This window comes from Biomphalaria glabrata, chromosome 2, assembly GCF_947242115.1.
Source record: "Biomphalaria glabrata chromosome 2, xgBioGlab47.1, whole genome shotgun sequence".
Lineage (NCBI taxonomy): Eukaryota > Metazoa > Mollusca > Gastropoda > Planorbidae > Biomphalaria > Biomphalaria glabrata.
Genome location: NC_074712.1, coordinates 52,378,064 through 52,395,620, shown reverse-complemented (window position 1 = coordinate 52,395,620; position 17,557 = coordinate 52,378,064). Strand labels below are relative to the sequence as shown.

Genomic DNA, 17,557 nt, shown 5'->3' with positions numbered 1-17,557 from the left:
TCCTTTTTTTTAAATTAATTTTTGGTTTAATAATAAAAAATTACTTAAATATTTTATATAAATTCTAAAGATTCCATTATCCTTTGAAAACTTTGGAGTAAAAACAATATTCATGCAATAAGAAGTTATTTTGGAAACTTCACACAAAATAATGCATAGGCCTATCTATAAAAATAGAGCATCGCGCGAATGATTCCTACGGGTTTTTCCAAAGGCGCCGACTCAATTCTGGCTTTGAATTTTCGCGGCTGTTTGTAATATTTATTTCGAGTCGAATAGCCCGCCTTGTAAGTAGATCTAGTAATTAAAAGTCAATTTTAAAAACACTTTCTCCTTTTTAAATGGCTTATTTTAGAGTTTAGAGTATAATATTTTGGGCCGATTATAGAGTCTAGATGTAGATCTACATATTTAAGTTTGTGTTCTAGTTAGAAAGTCATTTTCATTATGTTCTCTTTGTATTAAAATCCATTAAAACGGTATCTATTTTATAAATATTTAATATTAGGTAAATAGGTCTACTTAATAATGAATTATATATGACAGTAGGCCTATTCAAATTTTCTTTAAGTGTTTTATTTTTTTTAAATTGTGCAAGTATTCTGCATTGGGTTATTATTTCTATTATCCTGTTTTACATTATTGATCATCTGTATTTTAATGAAGCGTTTCTCAAAGTTTGGTTCCCCCTTGAGGAGGGGCTGTGGCGGCGCAATAGTGTGTGTGTGTTTCCTAGGCGACGGTAAGAAGGGGTTTAGCGCTTGATTGGTGATTATGCATTGAGGATGATGAAATTAGCGTAGGCCCAATGCAAGAGCGAAGCGGCATTCGATCTTGAGACATGAAAGTGTAAAGACGTTGTTTTGTTGTGAGCTATATTTGGTTTAAATATCAGTTTATTTCATTACTATTACATCTCTATCGTATCTCAAGTTAAATCTGTGAATACCGGTATGTAAATTGTAATAACAGTTATATTGAGTTTTTGTTCAATAAGAAGTTTGTTCAAGTTATTTAAAACTCCTACATTGGTTCAGTTGTAGGCCTACTAGCTGTTTGGAGCGACAAGCCTACGACCAACCAACAGCAAGAGGAGGGGGCGGCGGAAAAAAAAATTCTGTGTAATTTATCTAAATAATTGTAAATTAACAATGTTTTAAAAATTAAAATATCTTCAGTAGGAGACGTCTTTTCATCTTCTAATAGGACCTTGTCAAATTTAGACCTTTTTTTTTTTTTTTGCGAGAGGCGTACCGGGGTACGCAACAATGGTCTCAGAATGGTCGAATTTATTCTGACTATTGCACTTCATTATCGCATATAAAAATTAACAAAAGAGTCTTTAGCCCCACACTTGGGGCAATAATACCCCCCTTCCCCAAAACCAAAGAGGCTTCTTACCCCAAAATGAAATTGAATAAAAACAAAGAACCTTTTTTCTTGTCACAGATGCATCTATATTATTTATTTTTGTAGGCCTATATATTTTAGAATATTTTATGTATGTAAACAAAATTTACATTTTAAAAAATTTTACATTGTTTTAAATAAGATAAATAAATGATAACTAGACTGAAGCTTTTTTTTTAAACCGTTACACAAAAATTTAAACGTAAATGAATAAATATTAACAAACAAATTTTTTAAAATATGATTTAATGAATTGCTTAATATATTTTCAGTATAAAGGTCCTCACAGCTGATGCAAAAACCAATAAAGTGTTCTTCTAAACCTCGGCAATCATTAAGAAACCAAAGTTGGCAATTTTGCCTTTCCTTTCCATTGCGTCTGCAGTCTTTTTTTTACTTGTACTATGTCTAGTTGCTTGACATGTCCATTAAGTTCAGAATATTTTTTTGAACAAGATGCTGTTGGTGGACCTGTTGAATGAATGAGTTGATGTGACCGTGCACAATCAGATAAATCATTATACTGACAGCTAGCATCACTTGAATTTGAATATTAATATGATTAAGTTAAGGACTCATCCAGTTCAATTGGATAAAGATAAATCTTCATCGGTAAAACTGTCTGCATCCACTAGCTACAAACCTGTGCAAGCAAAAACTTTGCCTATTTTTGGAAGAATTCACGAATGCCTTGTTAAAAATCTACCACATCAAAACTTGTAATTAGATCTCTAGCTCTCCATCTTATTGTGTCAGCTCAACCCGAAGAAGTGTAGGACGACTCCAAAGAAAAGAAGTTCTATGCCCAGTGGTTGCAGTGAGGACGAAATGGATCAAGTTCTATGCCCAGTGGTTGCAGTGAGGACGAAATGTTATTAGATCAAGTTCTATGCCCAGTGGTTGCAGTGAGGACGAAATGTTATTAGATCAAGTTCTATGCCCAGTGGTTGCAGTGAGGACGAAATGGATCAAGTTCTATGCCCAGTGGTTGCAGTGAGGACGAAATGGATCAAGTTCTATGCCCAGTGGTTGCAGTGAGGACGAAATGTTATTAGATCAAGTTCTATGCCCAGTGGTTGCAGTGAGGACGAAATGTTATTAGATCAAGTTCTATGCCGTGTTCTCGAGCAAAGTTAGCATACAAGTTTTAGGACTAAAATGTCCATCTAATGATACTAATCAAATAATGTGCTTATCATTAGAATTATCGTTGGCAACAAAATGTTACACCTTTTTTATGAACGAACATAGAAGTTGTAATAGTAGGCTAGTAGAGACGGCTAGTAGAGACTAACAAACACTTTCTCGTCTGTTTAAATGCTCTTTATTCAAGTTAGATCGTCCATATATATAGGCCTAAAAGGAATTCAATTATCCCTCTTTTTGTTAATTAGCCCATTCTTTCAACATGCCAGCAATGTGGGTTACTGGGTTACAATAACAGGACGGGGCTGACAAGACAATAACATTTACTATCACAGAAGTCCTTTCATTTTTCAACAGGTCTATATATATTTTAGTCAGATCAATTGTTTTTTTCAGTCAGGGTTAAACCTAAATGTCTATTACTGAAACTAAAAAAAGAAAAAAAAAATTCTAATGACAAAAAGATTCAACCATCTGGACTCCTATGTACCGAGTGCAACATGACCCATCAAATACGTACATATAGACATAAAGGGGGATAACATATATATATATATATATATATATATATATATATATTAAGCAGTTATAGTTCTGACATAGAAAACAAAACATGTTCTGATATATGTTTTAAAAAGATGATTTACCCGTATCTAAAATAACACTAGCTATGCTTACAAGTTTTCAACTCTTTAGCCTAAGCACAAAACTCTACTCACACTCATGATGAATATTTTCATAGCCACAACAAGTTGCTTGATATATAGTAGAGACATAAATAACGGTGTCATTTCATCGTTGGGGGAGGGAAAGGAGCATGCACTTGCAGATTTTAAAATGTCCCTTAATTACAATGTAATACTGCATTTGTAAAATGAATTGTTTCAAGATAGATTTAGTGTCTGTGAATATTTATATATACAGGTACTAAACATTAAAGGCCCGCTTGTGTTCTATAATTACATGTGCATAGACATAGAATGATTGCACTCTATACAGATATAGTCTATGTATTAGATCTGCCTTATATTGAATAAGCAATTTCTCTTTCTCATAGCATCTATCAATAAGATCTGCCTTATATTGAATAAGCAAATTCATATTCCCATAGCATCTATCAAGATCTGCCTTATATTGAATAAGCAAATTCATATTCCCATAGCATCTATCAAGATCTGCCTTATATTGAATAAGCACATTTACATTCTCATAGCATCTATCAACCAGATCTGCCTTATATTGAATAAGCAAGTTCACTTTCTCATGGCATCTATCAATAACCGCATGCATCAGGGCAGTGAAACCTCTCTGATCTTGAGCACCCAGGTTAGCGCCCTTGTCTAACAGCAACTTAATGATGAAACAGGCCCCTGCTACTGTGTAATTAAGCATACGAGGCTGTCTGCATGCTGCTACAATAAGTGCAGTCATGCCACTGAAGCTTTGAAGTTCTAAATTTGCATTGCAGTCAATGAGGAATTTCAATTTCTCATAGCTCCCTGTAATAACTGCATGCATCAAGGGAGTATAACCGCCTTGGTCTTGGACATTTACATTAGCACCTTTAGCTACAAGCAACCGCATAATGTTGACATTGGAGCATTTGGGCAGCCACCAAGAGTGGCGTATCCCCCATTTGATTCCTACTATTTACATTTGCTCCACTGTCAATCAACAAAGCAATTTTATTATAGTCAGACGATGAATATGGTAATGTCTGTAAAAGAACAGATGAGCCATGTTCATCTTCTATGTTTATATCAGCACCATTTTGGATTAATAATTCTAGAATGATTGTCGGGCTGTGCCTTGCAGCTAAAATCAAAGCACTTTCTCCTTTATTGTTTGTTATGTTAGTATCTGCACCAAAGTCCAAAAGAAGTTTGATTTCGATATCATCACATTGAGAGCTTATCTGAAAAGCTTTTGTTTGGGCCAGATAGATCTACATCACTACATCCTTTGTGGCTTTCCATCCAGCGATTGGCTGAGACATTGTAAGGGATTATATTGTTTCTTGTATATGTTATTCCAATTTGTTGTAGTTTGTATGTACAGTTTTGCTCTCAAGTTTAATATCATTATGGTAACAAAATGTTACCCCTTTTCATAAACGAGCACTAATAAAGTCCTTTCATTTTTCTATAGGTACCGTATATATATATATATATTGGTCATTGTAAAAGCCGAAATGTCTATCAATGAAAATGTAAAATAGATTTTTTTTAAAATCAGAAAAGAAGTTGATTATTCAACTATGTCGTTACCAACTTACCCCGTAGAAAAGGGACATAACTCATCAAACAAATGAATTAAACTAAAAAACTGTTAGAAAAATAATCTTTTTCTGCCCTGTAGCAATTCTCATTTTCAACACTTTAGGAGGCTTTTAACTAAGTTAAGTGATCTTCTTTAAGTTTTTTTTTTTCTTTAGAAGCTTTTGTAGTTTTGACTTAGAAAACAAAATATGTTCTGATTTTTGAAAGAAAAGTTTATTACCCGTACCTAGACAACACTAGATTTGCTTACAACAAAACCTGTAACTCTACTAGAAATCAGAACTGTTGTCAGTGTAATACAAGTAACTTGATGCACTCTATGTTGGTTTGGCATGCACGTAGAGATTTTAAAATATGACTTAATAACAATGCAATACTGTATCTGTAAAATGAATAATAAAACAATGTTTTAACATTTATCTATATAGCATAGAAAATAAACATTTAAGGCCTGCTTGTGCCCCTTGTAAAACAAGCTTTAAGAAAAAAAATAGAGGGTGGTTATTTATTTAAATTTGCATAGACATGGAATAATTGCAATCCATACACATGTATTCTCTCTATAAACCTGAAAATGTAAACACTTATGCCGACTCTAATAACAGTAAATAACTTTAATATTGTAGTCAAGATTCACTCTGGCATTATGAAACATATCGAGGTACTGGTTTTGGAATTGAGGGAAGCATGCACTAAAATGAGGTTACAAAATTTTTACATAAATTACATTACAATAACAATATATTTGTAAAATGAATCTTTCACTCTATAGAAAATATAAACATTTAAGGCCTATATTTGTTTTCTATTACCAGGCTTTAAGAGGAAAAAAAAAGGGAGAAACAATTTTTTTAAAATCAAGTTTGCATAGACAAAGAAATTGTTGACTGAAAAATGTATAGAACACACTGGCCAATAATGTGTGAATTTCTACGTCATATTAATAAAACCAAAAAAAAAAAGTAACATTTTGTAGGTAATATTTTGTACATAAAGGATATGCAATATTCACATCCTATTCACTCACTCTAAAAATGTCTAACTAGCATCAGCTCTTAATGCTGCAATACACTCTCACTGTCTAAAATCAACTATGTAATCAATGCCTATAACTATCATCAGCTATGAATGCTGCAGTACACTCACACTGTCTAAAAATAATTATGGATTTAATGACAAACAAACATCTTCTCTGAATTCTACTGTCCATCCGATTCCCTTCATGTACATTATTTCACTCATCACAACAGCATTGATTTAACAATGTGTCATCAGCACTAAACAACTTTAACTTTTGTGACTATTGACATTCTAAATATCTTAGTTTTGAAATGAATTAACATTCCATTATATTGTAAAGAGCTGAGACCAACTTACTTGGCACTCTACACATGAGGTTACTGTGTAACATGAAACTTTTAGTGCATTTCTTTTCAACTAGAGGTGCATAATATAGTAAAAGAACCCATTAAACAAATGCTACAAATGTAAAGTATGCACACAAGGAATAGTTTTGTATGCTTGTATGTAGGGAAGGATTTACAGCAGCCCAAAATATGCAGCTGCTCACAGCTGACCAAACAAAAAGGCAAGGGGGATTTTCCAAAAGTTTAAAAATCTAAAAACTTTTTAAAAATATGCACACTTAATATTCAAAAAAAAAAAGAGGAAGAAAAATGATATTCAATCTATAATTACTTTTGTCATTGTTTAGAACTGAGATAATTTTAGGTCTACTAAAAAGGATAAGGGCACCTCCACAAAAATCTGCCCATGGCCTTTTGTTATTTAAATCTGGCCCGGCTTACATATGAAATAATGAATAATAAAAATATAAATTATTATTGCAATAAGGCAGCATGATTTGATATAGAGGTGATTGGCAAATAAGCAGAATGTAAACATATGGTACTAAATCAATAAATTTTAATGTCAATCTTTCTCTTTACACATTAATGTATTTCTCTTATTGTAAAATTAACCTTATATTTAATCTAAAGTAAAGTAAGTAAAAGTTCCCCCTTTCAGACCTTGTGGTCTATAGGCCAGATGATGTAAAGGTCATCTGTTTCTGTAGCCTACAGTTAACAAGGGTGTCGTGTGACCAGCACAACAACCAACCGCCTTTACTTTTCCACAACTAATGTCAGGTACCCATTAGAGCTGGGTGGACTCAGAGCTGCCCAAAGATCCCGAAATTAAAAATCCCTTCACTAGGATTCAAACCAGGGACCCCCAGTTCAAAACCAAGTGCTGTACCTCTCAGCCACTGCACCTCCCATTTAATCTAAAGCCTAATTAAAATGATTGCATTAATCCCCAAACCACAGGGGAAGATGTAGCGCTTAGCAGCTACAGAAAAAAATATATATTAATACCAAATTAACATATACATAATGTTTCAATGAAAGTCTTTTTTAAAAAATGCTAATTTACAGCATATATAATAGATTAAATATAGATTAAATACATAGCAACTAATTGAATGCACTAATCTGCAATGTCAAGACCTAAAAGTCCCTGTTGAGTATAATTTTGAAAGTCAACCCTTTGAGTATATTCTTTGACTTTGTTATCAGGAACACAAGGTTTGTGTGTAAGGAAAAGGAGAGAGTTCTTTATCACAGTTGGGATAGGTAAAGAATCAATTCTAGATTTTCTGTCTAGGCCATTTCCAACAGCTGTTGATACCGCCAGAAAACTTAAACAAGATAAACTGAATGGTATATTTGGAACGATTGCACTCAGTGCAGATGTATTCTCTCTGTAAACCCGATAATGTAGGCCCTTATTCTGACTCAAGCTGACATCACTCTTGTGAAGGTACAAACATTTTAGAAAACAGGAAACTAGGTTGTTGTTTTTGGCAAACATAGCTGTTAACAAAGGGGAGACAATCTCAATATTATCACAGAAAGTATAATGAGAAGGAATAGTGCATATATCTCTCAAAGCTGCCAATGAAATAGCTGTGGGTGCTGCCCCAGTATTTATAAACAGGTCAATTAGTTCAGGCTCATCATAAAAAACAATAAGTTTATGAAAAAGTAATGCATTGTTAGGATTTTGCAAGTCTACTTTAGCACCAGCTGCCAATAATAACTTGAAACATATTAGCCAATTTGTAGGGAGTGTGTGGGGTGACCAGCTATAAAGATGAGGCAATAACAATCTGATAACACTGTCACCATTGTCATTTTCAATATTAACACTGGCACCTGCATCCAACAAAGCTTCCAAAATTGCAGTATTTCCCTGAGAGGTTGCAAGTAAAACTGCAGTATGGCCTCCAAAGCTTTTAATATTTAGATCTGCTTTATATTGAATTAACACATTCACTTTCTCATAGCATCTATCAATAACTGCATGCATCAGAGCAGTGAAACCTCTCTGATCTTGAGCATTCAGGTTAGCGCCCTTGTCTAACAGCAACTTAATGATGAAACAGGCCCCTGCTACTGTGTAATTAAGCATACGAGGCTGTCTGCATGCTGCTACAATAAGTGCAGTCATGCCACTGAAGCTTTGAAGTTCTAAATTTGCATTGCAGTCAATGAGGAATTTCAATTTCTCATAGCTCCCTGTAATAACTGCATGCATCAAGGGAGTATAACCTCCTTGGTCTTGGACATTTACATTAGCACCTTTAGCTACAAGCAACCGCATAATATTGACATTGGAGCATTGGGCAGCCACCAAGAGTGGCGTATCCCCCATTTGATTCCTACTATTTACATTTGCTCCACTGTCAATCAACAAAGCTATTTTATTATAGTCAGACGATGAATATGGTAATGTCTGTAAAAGAACAGATGAGCCATGTTCATCTTCTATGTTTATATCAGCACCAATTTGGATTAATAATTCTAGAATGATTGTCGGGCTGTGCCTTGCAGCTAAAATCAAAGCACTTTCTCCTTTATTGTTTGTTATGTTAGTATCTGCACCAAAGTCCAAAAGAAGTTTGATTTTGCTATGATCGCATTGAGAGCTTATGGCCAACATAAGCACAGTGGAGGCATCTGAAAATCGTGTGTTTGGGTCTGCTCCATATTTCAAGCACAGCTCCATATTCTTTGGATCCCCAGACAGTGCCTGCTTCAATGGAGAGTTGGCTATCTGGTTGACGAAGGCTCCCCTGCTTAACAGTAAACTGACAGACTCTGTCTTGTCATTACTGAGTGCCACATTTAAAGCAGATAGGTGACCATTTGCAGTTGACATGTAGTTCACATCTGCACCATTTTCTAATAAAATATTCATGACATGCAATTTTTCTTTTTGGGCAGCAACCATGAGTGCTGTGTAACCTTTGGAATTCACTGCATTGAGATCTGCTCCTTCTTTGATTAAAATTTCCAAGGCTTGGCAATCATCCAGCTTTACAGCCTTAATTAATGGGCAAGAACCAGACTTTGTTTTTAAATTCACATCAGCTCCATAACTGATAAGAAGGTTCACTAGCTTGACATTGCCCAGTGCTAAGGCTAGAGGGATTGCTTTGTTATTTCCTATGTGGTTAACTTCTGCCCCATTCTCCAATAGAAACTCGGCTAACTTCAAGTCATTTTCCTTACATGCTGACAAGAAAGTTTTATTTAGAACATTTTTAGAAACAACTAAGTTACCTTTATCTAGCATTTTATACCATTTCATATTAACAGTCAGACTAAAGGCTGCATCATTGATTTCAGCCCCATTTTTAATCAGCAATTCAAAACAAGTTTTATTCCACTGTCTTAAAGAAAACATCAAGGCTGTTTCCCCATTATTGTTCTTAAAATTGACATTCGCTTTGTTGTCTATTAGGAATTCAGTTATTCCAGTAGGGTACTGGCTGGCCCACATTAAGGGAGTAAGTTTAGAAGTTGTCTGAGAATTAACATCTGCCCCTTCTTTTACGAGCAGCTTAACTGCTTGCAAACAACCTGCTTTGCATGCCAAGAAAAGAGGTGTCAAATTATCTACAGGTGAGCCCTCATTAACATCAGCTCCAGCTTTTAGTAACATGCTAATGATTTCCATGTTCACATTCTTCCCTTTCAAGGAAACCATTAGCGGGGAAAAGCCACTGTCATCTAATGTATTAACTTCTTCTTTACCCAGAGTGTAAAGGACAGATCTAATCAGTGCTACACTATTTTGTTTAATAGCTAAAAATAATGGATTGACTAGTTTAACTCTACATGATTCAAATATGCTAAAAAGCTCCCCTAACCTTAAATCCTTGGCAATATCATATGCTGTCCTACCATTTGTGTCTTTTAACCCTAATAGGATTTCTTTATGAGACAATAAAAGTTTCATAGCACTAAAGTCATGTTGTTCAATGGCAATCATAAGAGCTGTTTTACCCAGATAGTTCTGCAAGTTCACATTGGCAACACTTTCATCACATAGCAGATATTCAATGAGAGGCAAAGAGCAAGCACTTCTTACACCCAGCATGAGAGCTGTGTCACCATTCAAATTTTGTTCATTAACTTTGGCACCATTTCTGACAAGTATCTTTACCAAATCGAAAAAGCCATGTTGTGCTGCTATGTGCAGGGCAGTATTGCCTAAAATATTGGTACTGTTGATATCAGCACCATTCTCAATAAAAATTTGCACTATTCTTTTGTTGCCAAGCTCTGCTGATTTTAGAAAAGCAGCTGCTATATCCAGGTTCCTTTGAATAAAATTCCATTTCTCTATAAGTTCATTGATATTTCCATTTAAGACAAGCTCTAACAGGTCTGATTCCAAGGATACACTTTTGATTTCTCCATTTAGCTGGTCAGGTTTTAAGTCACATAAATGTTTTCTGTGATCCTCACTGGCTGCCATGTCTGTTAGAATCTGAAACAAATAAACATAATGTCCTCATCTACAATTTTAACATAATGAAGAAAAAAAAAGCAATCCGTACACATGAAATAATTATGAAATATATAATAAATGAAGTTTCTTTTTGAAAATATTTCAAATATAGAGTTAACAAGTTAACTAAAGTTGTGTAAAGTTCAACCTTGTGAAAACTAAAGCTAATGAAAACATTAGATATCATTTAATATATATAAAGCTGGTAACAAGAAGAGATCTAGGTATTTAGTATTAAGGAAGTAGAACCGTGTCAATGAGACCACATTCCAAACATCTAGAACCTAAAAAAACTTGATACCATATGCGAGACTAGACATAACTTTCATCTACATTCATTTTACACCAACAAGTTATAGGTATAGAATGGCTAAGTATTGATTAAACAGGTTCAATTATTTTAACAAATGAATGAAATGCACAAAAAATTTTTCATTAGACATAACTGATACCTTTTTACATCAACTATCAAATTTGACATCTTATTATTTCAAAAGGCATTATTTTTCCTCTGCCAAGACTCTGAAATATCATCAGTCTTCTTGTTTGTTCTGGTAAAAAAAATTAAGCACAAAGGAAATAAATTATTCACAACATTGCTTTTTATTGAATAGCATGTACATTTAAATTTTTTTTTTTTCAAACCCTAGAGTTCTATACATTCTTTCACTACACCTATTAATAAATAGAAGATTATAAACAATTCAAACAATTTTTTTAAATTAAAAATTTTCTGATTCAATTTTTGAATTAAATTGTCACATCATTAATGCTACAATTTGTATTATTTTAATAAAAAGCTTTTAAATGTCAAAATTATGTGTTAAGATTAAGAAGAGTGTGATGTGACTAGCTGCATAACTTTTCCCAATTAGTATTAGACATATGGAAGTTCCCTTTTCAGACTTTGTGATAAGGTAGATAATGTAATGCTTGTCTGTTTTTAAGGATGATAGTTAACAAGTGTGTTATGTAGCCAGCACAGCAACTAACTGCTTTTACTTTCCACTAAAAAGAAAAGTCCAGCTCCATTAGACTCAAGTTTATAATTATGTAAGGGTCATGAAAGGTCAATATTTTGTTGTTCAAAAGCTTCTTCTAATAATTAAGCACAATTGAGTGCTTGCTTGAACCAGACCCTGATTTGGCACGCAGGAATACATTTTTTTTTAAAAATATATCACAATGTTTGGATTTCCTAATCAAAGCAAATAGCATTAAGTAATTGGTTGAAGCCTATTGGTATAGGAGAAGAAGCAACCAAATTGGTCAAGGACAAATACTTAAATATAATTCAACTCAACACTAACTAGTACAAGGAAAGATTTTTGTAATAAATCTAAAGGAAGCAGATAATTTACAGTCCTTTATAATTCAAGTTTTTTAAGCACCTGTATTAATTGGATGCACAAGCTTATTTTTTTAAATCAAGGATTGTCAGATTCTTGGTATTAACCAAATCTGAAAATATTAAAGACATTCTTAATAGGTAATTGCTGAAACTACTGTAATCTTTCAACAAAATTGTATGCTCAGAGTGAGGTTCAGCACAGAATCACAAAAAAAAAAAGGTTTCTGTATTGGCTAACAAGAAAGAATTACGGAAGGACATTTATTCTTTTTCAGACTGGATTGTTCAAGAAATAATCACCTGGTTTGAGAAACTTTATGATGTGGTAGATAAATATAAATTTTCTTCTCTTGGCTACTACTTTAACAGTCCAAGGTGAGGCCTGTAAGAGGTGGAAAGCTTCAACTATCTTGGCATTATCCTAGACAACCATGGAGGAACAAATGCAGATACCAGAATCCACATTGGTAAAGCTCAAACAGTTTCCCATCTGCTGAAGAACACCTGGAGATCCAGGGAAATAAGCACCACCACCAAGATCAGGCTCTTCAACACCATCGTTAAGCAAATACTGCTTTATGGAGCAGAAATCTGGAGAACCAGTCATGGAAAAAATTCTAGATATTCATCAATGCCTATCTCAAGAAGATTCATATGATCCACTGGCCAGATAAGATCTCAAAAGATGAACTGTGGCAAAGAACAAAGCAAGTGCCCATTGAAGTAAATATCTTTCAGAGAGAGATGGATAGGCTACACTCTTCACAAGCCTGCATCCAACATTACAAGACAAGCCCATCAGAAAGGAAGTTTGGTGAGATTCTCAACTGAATCAGTTAAATGGCTATATTCAAGAGATAATGTCTTTAAGAGACCGAACAGCAAGCATTGGTTTCTAAGACAAAAATGATGACATTCTCATACAAGCCAAAGTGTTTTAATCAAGTCTATAAGAAGAGTGTTGTATCAAACTCATCCAAAGGTGAGAATCTTAATTTAGACTTCATAGCAGGCTAATCTAAAGTATAATTTCCGAGCTATTAGTAAGACCAAACTTATTTGATAGAGGTTGTATATAATATGCGTTACAATTAGGTGCTATACAGCACTACATTGACTTTAAGCAAATGTCTGAGACAGGGCCAGATAGAGGCCAGTTAAGACTGCAATTAGTATGGTAGAATGGTGCATAAATTATTAGAGACTTAACTACTTGACTGATTGTACCACTTGATTAATGTTGTCTGCATTCTCCTAATACATAGAATCTACTAATTCTGATGTTATTTCAGACCATAAATAATTCACAAGGGGATAGTGGCATGACATCAGGATTTTATCATTTATTATGGATTTATGGTAAGTCACCAGAAAATAACTTTTAGATAAATATATATATATTTTATTTATTTTATTTTGTTCATATGGTTTTTTAATAAATAAACTGAATAAAAATTTTACTAAAATAAAGCTATTAACATGATGCATCTTTATGCCTGTGACTAGGGCTTTAAAACTGATAGTGTAACAGTAACAATCCAAATATTGTGACAGCTACTAGATCTAGTCCTACTATATTTGGAGAAGTCAAAGGGAAAAAATATGCAGTGCCGTGGATTACCAGAGACTTTCTGTGTCTTGTCCTGCTCTAGAGTGCTCTACAGCACTGTGCTGGTTAAAGTGCCTTTCTGTCTGATTTGGCTAGTTAACTCTTAGTTATTTTGACGCAACCTAGCCAGTCTAGACTTCACATAATATTATAAGGTTTGATAAAACCTCCGCCACAGTGTACTGAGTGTTGTGTGTATGTCATCTATAGATCTAGATCTATATTGCTATAAAAAAAACTCCTTATTACTTTGGCAATTAAATCATTGAACAATATGTAACTTACTGTTATAAATTTTGCATGTAATTTTAAAGAGAAACTGTGACGTAGATCTATATCTTGTGATGTGTTTCATACAAGTTGTTTGCTCAAATTGTGTATGTATTGTTTTTTTGTAATGCACAATGGTAAAACAACTTTCCTGGAGGATAATAAAGATTATTATTAATTATTATAATATTATATATAATAATTATTTTGAAGATAATATACTTAAATATACTCATTAAATACTATGTTAACTATGTAACTAGATCTATATATACTACTATAGTTAACTATAGATTACGGTTTCACCATATTTAGGCCTATTCATGGATCTATATCTACTCATCTAGATCTAGATCTAGTAACTAGTATCATCTAGCCTAGGCTAGCTAGCACTGAGGTGTGACTGCAGCTACAAATGAGTAGAATTCTATATTATAATATCTATTATATAGAATATAGAGAATAAGACTAAATTTTAACCTCTTTCTAATCTAGGCTATTCGAACTAGATCTAGAATTAACTACATCTAGATTCTAGATCTAGAATCTAGAATCTACTAGATTACTAGATCATATTCATATCATGATGAATGATTGATGATGATCATCTAGGTCTAGGGCTAGGGTAATAATATAAATATTATTATTTATTGATTATATAGATCGAGTAACTATATTCATATTCTATATCTAGATCTAGATAGTTAGATCTAGACCTAGATCTAGTATAAATAAATTTAATAAATAAATCTAGATCTATATATTCTATTATTATAATATTTAATATAAAAATAATAAATATTTATAATTATAATATTATTATTTATTATTGATCTAGAATCTAGAATCACTAGAGGCAAGGTGACTAGATGATACTAGATATGGTTATTATGGTTAGGCCTACAATGGTAGATCTAGATTAATTAATCTAAAATCTAAATGGTCGCTAGATCTACCTTTAACTAAGAGTAGCTAACACAAAGAATAGATGATTGTGTGTCACAAACACTGACAAGTAACTGAATCGCGTCACAAGTGAGAATTTAGCCTCTACTAGGCTACTCACTGACCCATGATTGACCCCCAAACCCAGCATGACCCCTTATGACAGCTACTCTCAAACTGTGGAGCGTTCCCCACCCCTCATCTCATGGGGGCGCGACGTCCTGACTAAAGTAAGGGGAGAAGGTGTATTTTTATACTAGTTTGAATATTAACCAAAGAAAAAGACATCATTACCATTGTTTCAAGAAAAAAATATCTATGTTTAAATTCATTTTCGAATTTAATGAGAATCTTTTAAAATGTAGGCCTATACCGTTTATGCGAGAGTCCTTTAAAAAATAAATCAGCAACGACATTGTCAACGTGATTTCTCACAACTTACAATTATATATAGGGCAAATGATATTGGCCTTTTATATGGCCTAAACTCTCCCAATAGTCGAATATCGATACGTTGACGATTTTAGTGATCAATTTTAGACGTCTTACTAAAGAAAACATTAAGAAACTGGAACAGACACAAAATAAAGCAGTGAGATCAAACGAATATTTACATTTGACTAGAGTAACGTACACCTTTAGTTAAATCACTAAATTTAGAAAGCCTTCAGGATAGAAGACTTAAAAGTAAAGTAGCAATTATAGGCCTACACACTGAACCATAATCTTCAAATACAATACATTACAGACGTAGTATACGTGAACTATAAATAAAGTGGCGCATAGCAAAGACACTTGTGGTCCCGGGTACAAGAATACGATGGTGGGCCCACTCTCCTAGATTGAATTTGACCCCTCCCCCCTTAAATTTTTTTTTCCAAAAAAAACAAAAAAAACAACGTAGGCCTACTAGCTCGAATCTAGTCGACATGTATGCATTTTTTTTCTTCAAAAAGGCTTTTGTATATGTAGGTTGAATGTAAATTGTATTATGGCACTCCATTTATGTTTATGTTTATACGACTTTCTAAAAGTGACTATCAAGTGTTTCATGTTAACATACACTTTTTTAAAATGTAAATTATGTATTTACATTTCAAAAATATTTATTTGTGACAACTGTTGAAAAGAAAATTATATTAGCTCCGTGTTAATCTGTTAATATCAAATACTACTTTATCAATGGATGCAATGTACATATGTGGCACATATATATAAATATATGGACTTACTGAAACTGCTTCTTTTTTTTTCTCTGAACTTTGAAGTAGTAAAGTCAAAACCAAGGGAACTAATATCAGGTGACCGAGCCTCGCTCGGATGAATAATTTGTAAAGGATATATGCCCGAAGTCATTTTGGGAATATTGTTATAATTGCGAAAATGAACGATCGGGTAAAGCCTATATATATATCCGAAGAGTTGCTTTTTCGTTCTGTCAGTTCTCTATGTAATTGTACACGGCGATTAGAATAGAAAGTCTCCCCGACAGTAAGCCTTAAGCCTATAGAAAACCACAGCTCACGTCTGTTAACGTTTTACATTACTTAAAAATATATATTGTTACTAGTTTCACATAAATTGTAAATTTGTAATCTTCAGGAAAAGTTATTGCTTCATACTTATAAGATAATTTACTTAGCATTTTTTTCTGTCAGAAATACAAAAACACAATGAATGATATTGAAATTATTTCGTTAAGAATTTGATGATTTAAATATTTAATTACGGTCAAACTCTTTTTAAAGTGGGCTTGTGAGCCCCTAATGGTCAATGGCCCGAGTTGATTGAACCCCTTGTAAATATACCTCGAATGTCCCTCGTAAAATATAGTATTGTCAAGTGCTGTAGTCTCCTTGTGAAACTTCATTTGCAAATCTTAGATCTGACTGCAAGAAAACAGTTCAATATCGGACTGTCCCACCATGTTTTTTTTTTTTAAAAGAAATTTTCACATGCGCTTTTTTTACTGCTCGTAAAAAAGTGCCAAGCTAATTTCTGAAGACATCAACGCAGGAAAACGCTTAAATTGGGGTAGGGCACCAGACCGTAGCGCTTCCCCAGATTCCCTTGATGTATGGAGCGGGGGAAATTAGAATTCTAAGATTTAAAAGATCTAGGTCTAGAACTAGATCTTAGTATCTAGATCTACTAGAGATAGTACTAGATCTATATATATGTATATAGATCTATTACCCTATATAGGCTCATGATTTATCAAGATAAGAATTTATAGGCTATCTCTTTGAAGTCTTTGATTCAAGGTTGTCACCAGGAATAGAATTTATAGAAAAATCTAAATAGATCGACTAAGATCTAGATTGAAAAGTATGGTACGTACTTATTACTATATAGATCTAGATCTAGATATATATTATTTTCTCATACTTTTTTTTTAAACGCAAGAATCTATCTAGTCTAATCTAGGTCATTTTTTTTTACCGAGAATCCCTTCAACTTAAAAAAAAAATAATTGTTTTTGTTTTTAAATTTCCGATTCCATTTTTTAATGAATCGGTTATTTAGTATGGTATGGACTTGTCTTGACATCAACATTGTTTTAAAATGGTGGTGACTACACTAAAAGATCTACTGCTGTCACTTAGAGTCTACATAGATCTAGAGGCCCGATAGACTAAATCTAGGCTATATAAAAGTAAAGAGTCTATAGTCGGTAGATCTATA

At 33.3% G+C, this 17,557-nt stretch overlaps 2 protein-coding genes across 6 annotated transcripts in view; one reads left to right on the top strand and one right to left on the bottom strand.

The window, feature by feature from the left end:
* The first annotated feature begins 250 nt into the window (after positions 1-250).
* The window catches only part of LOC106054138 (uncharacterized), a 34,695-nt gene continuing 17,388 nt past the window's right edge, over positions 251-17,557 (top strand). Inside the window, exons 1-4 of one of the 4 annotated variants that reach the window (XM_056021346.1) lie at positions 251-287; positions 4,414-4,553; positions 12,324-13,030; positions 13,341-13,407. In XM_056021346.1, the coding sequence (XP_055877321.1) occupies positions 13,371-13,407 (37 nt within the window). In that variant the 5' untranslated portion in view covers positions 251-287; positions 4,414-4,553; positions 12,324-13,030; positions 13,341-13,370. Of the gene's footprint in view, positions 288-4,303; positions 4,554-12,323; positions 13,031-13,340; positions 13,408-17,388; positions 17,529-17,557 lie in introns of those variants that run through there. The other 3 variants (XM_013209916.2, XM_013209899.2, XM_013209921.2) reach the window with 3 other exon arrangements.
* On the bottom strand, positions 4,774-15,021 carry LOC106054182 (serine/threonine-protein phosphatase 6 regulatory ankyrin repeat subunit A-like). 2 transcript variants are annotated; one of them, XM_013209953.2, is made up of 4 exons: positions 14,884-15,021; positions 13,943-14,078; positions 11,150-11,248; positions 4,774-10,676 (listed from the first exon to the last, which is right to left on the bottom strand). In XM_013209953.2, the coding sequence occupies exon 4, from the start codon at positions 10,662-10,664 to the stop codon at positions 7,326-7,328; it is 3,339 nt and encodes a 1,112-aa protein (XP_013065407.2). In that variant the 5' UTR covers positions 10,665-10,676; positions 11,150-11,248; positions 13,943-14,078; positions 14,884-15,021; the 3' UTR covers positions 4,774-7,325. The 2 variants fall into 2 exon arrangements, with proteins under 2 accessions (XP_013065407.2, XP_055877322.1); XM_056021347.1 differs by lacking the exon at positions 13,943-14,078.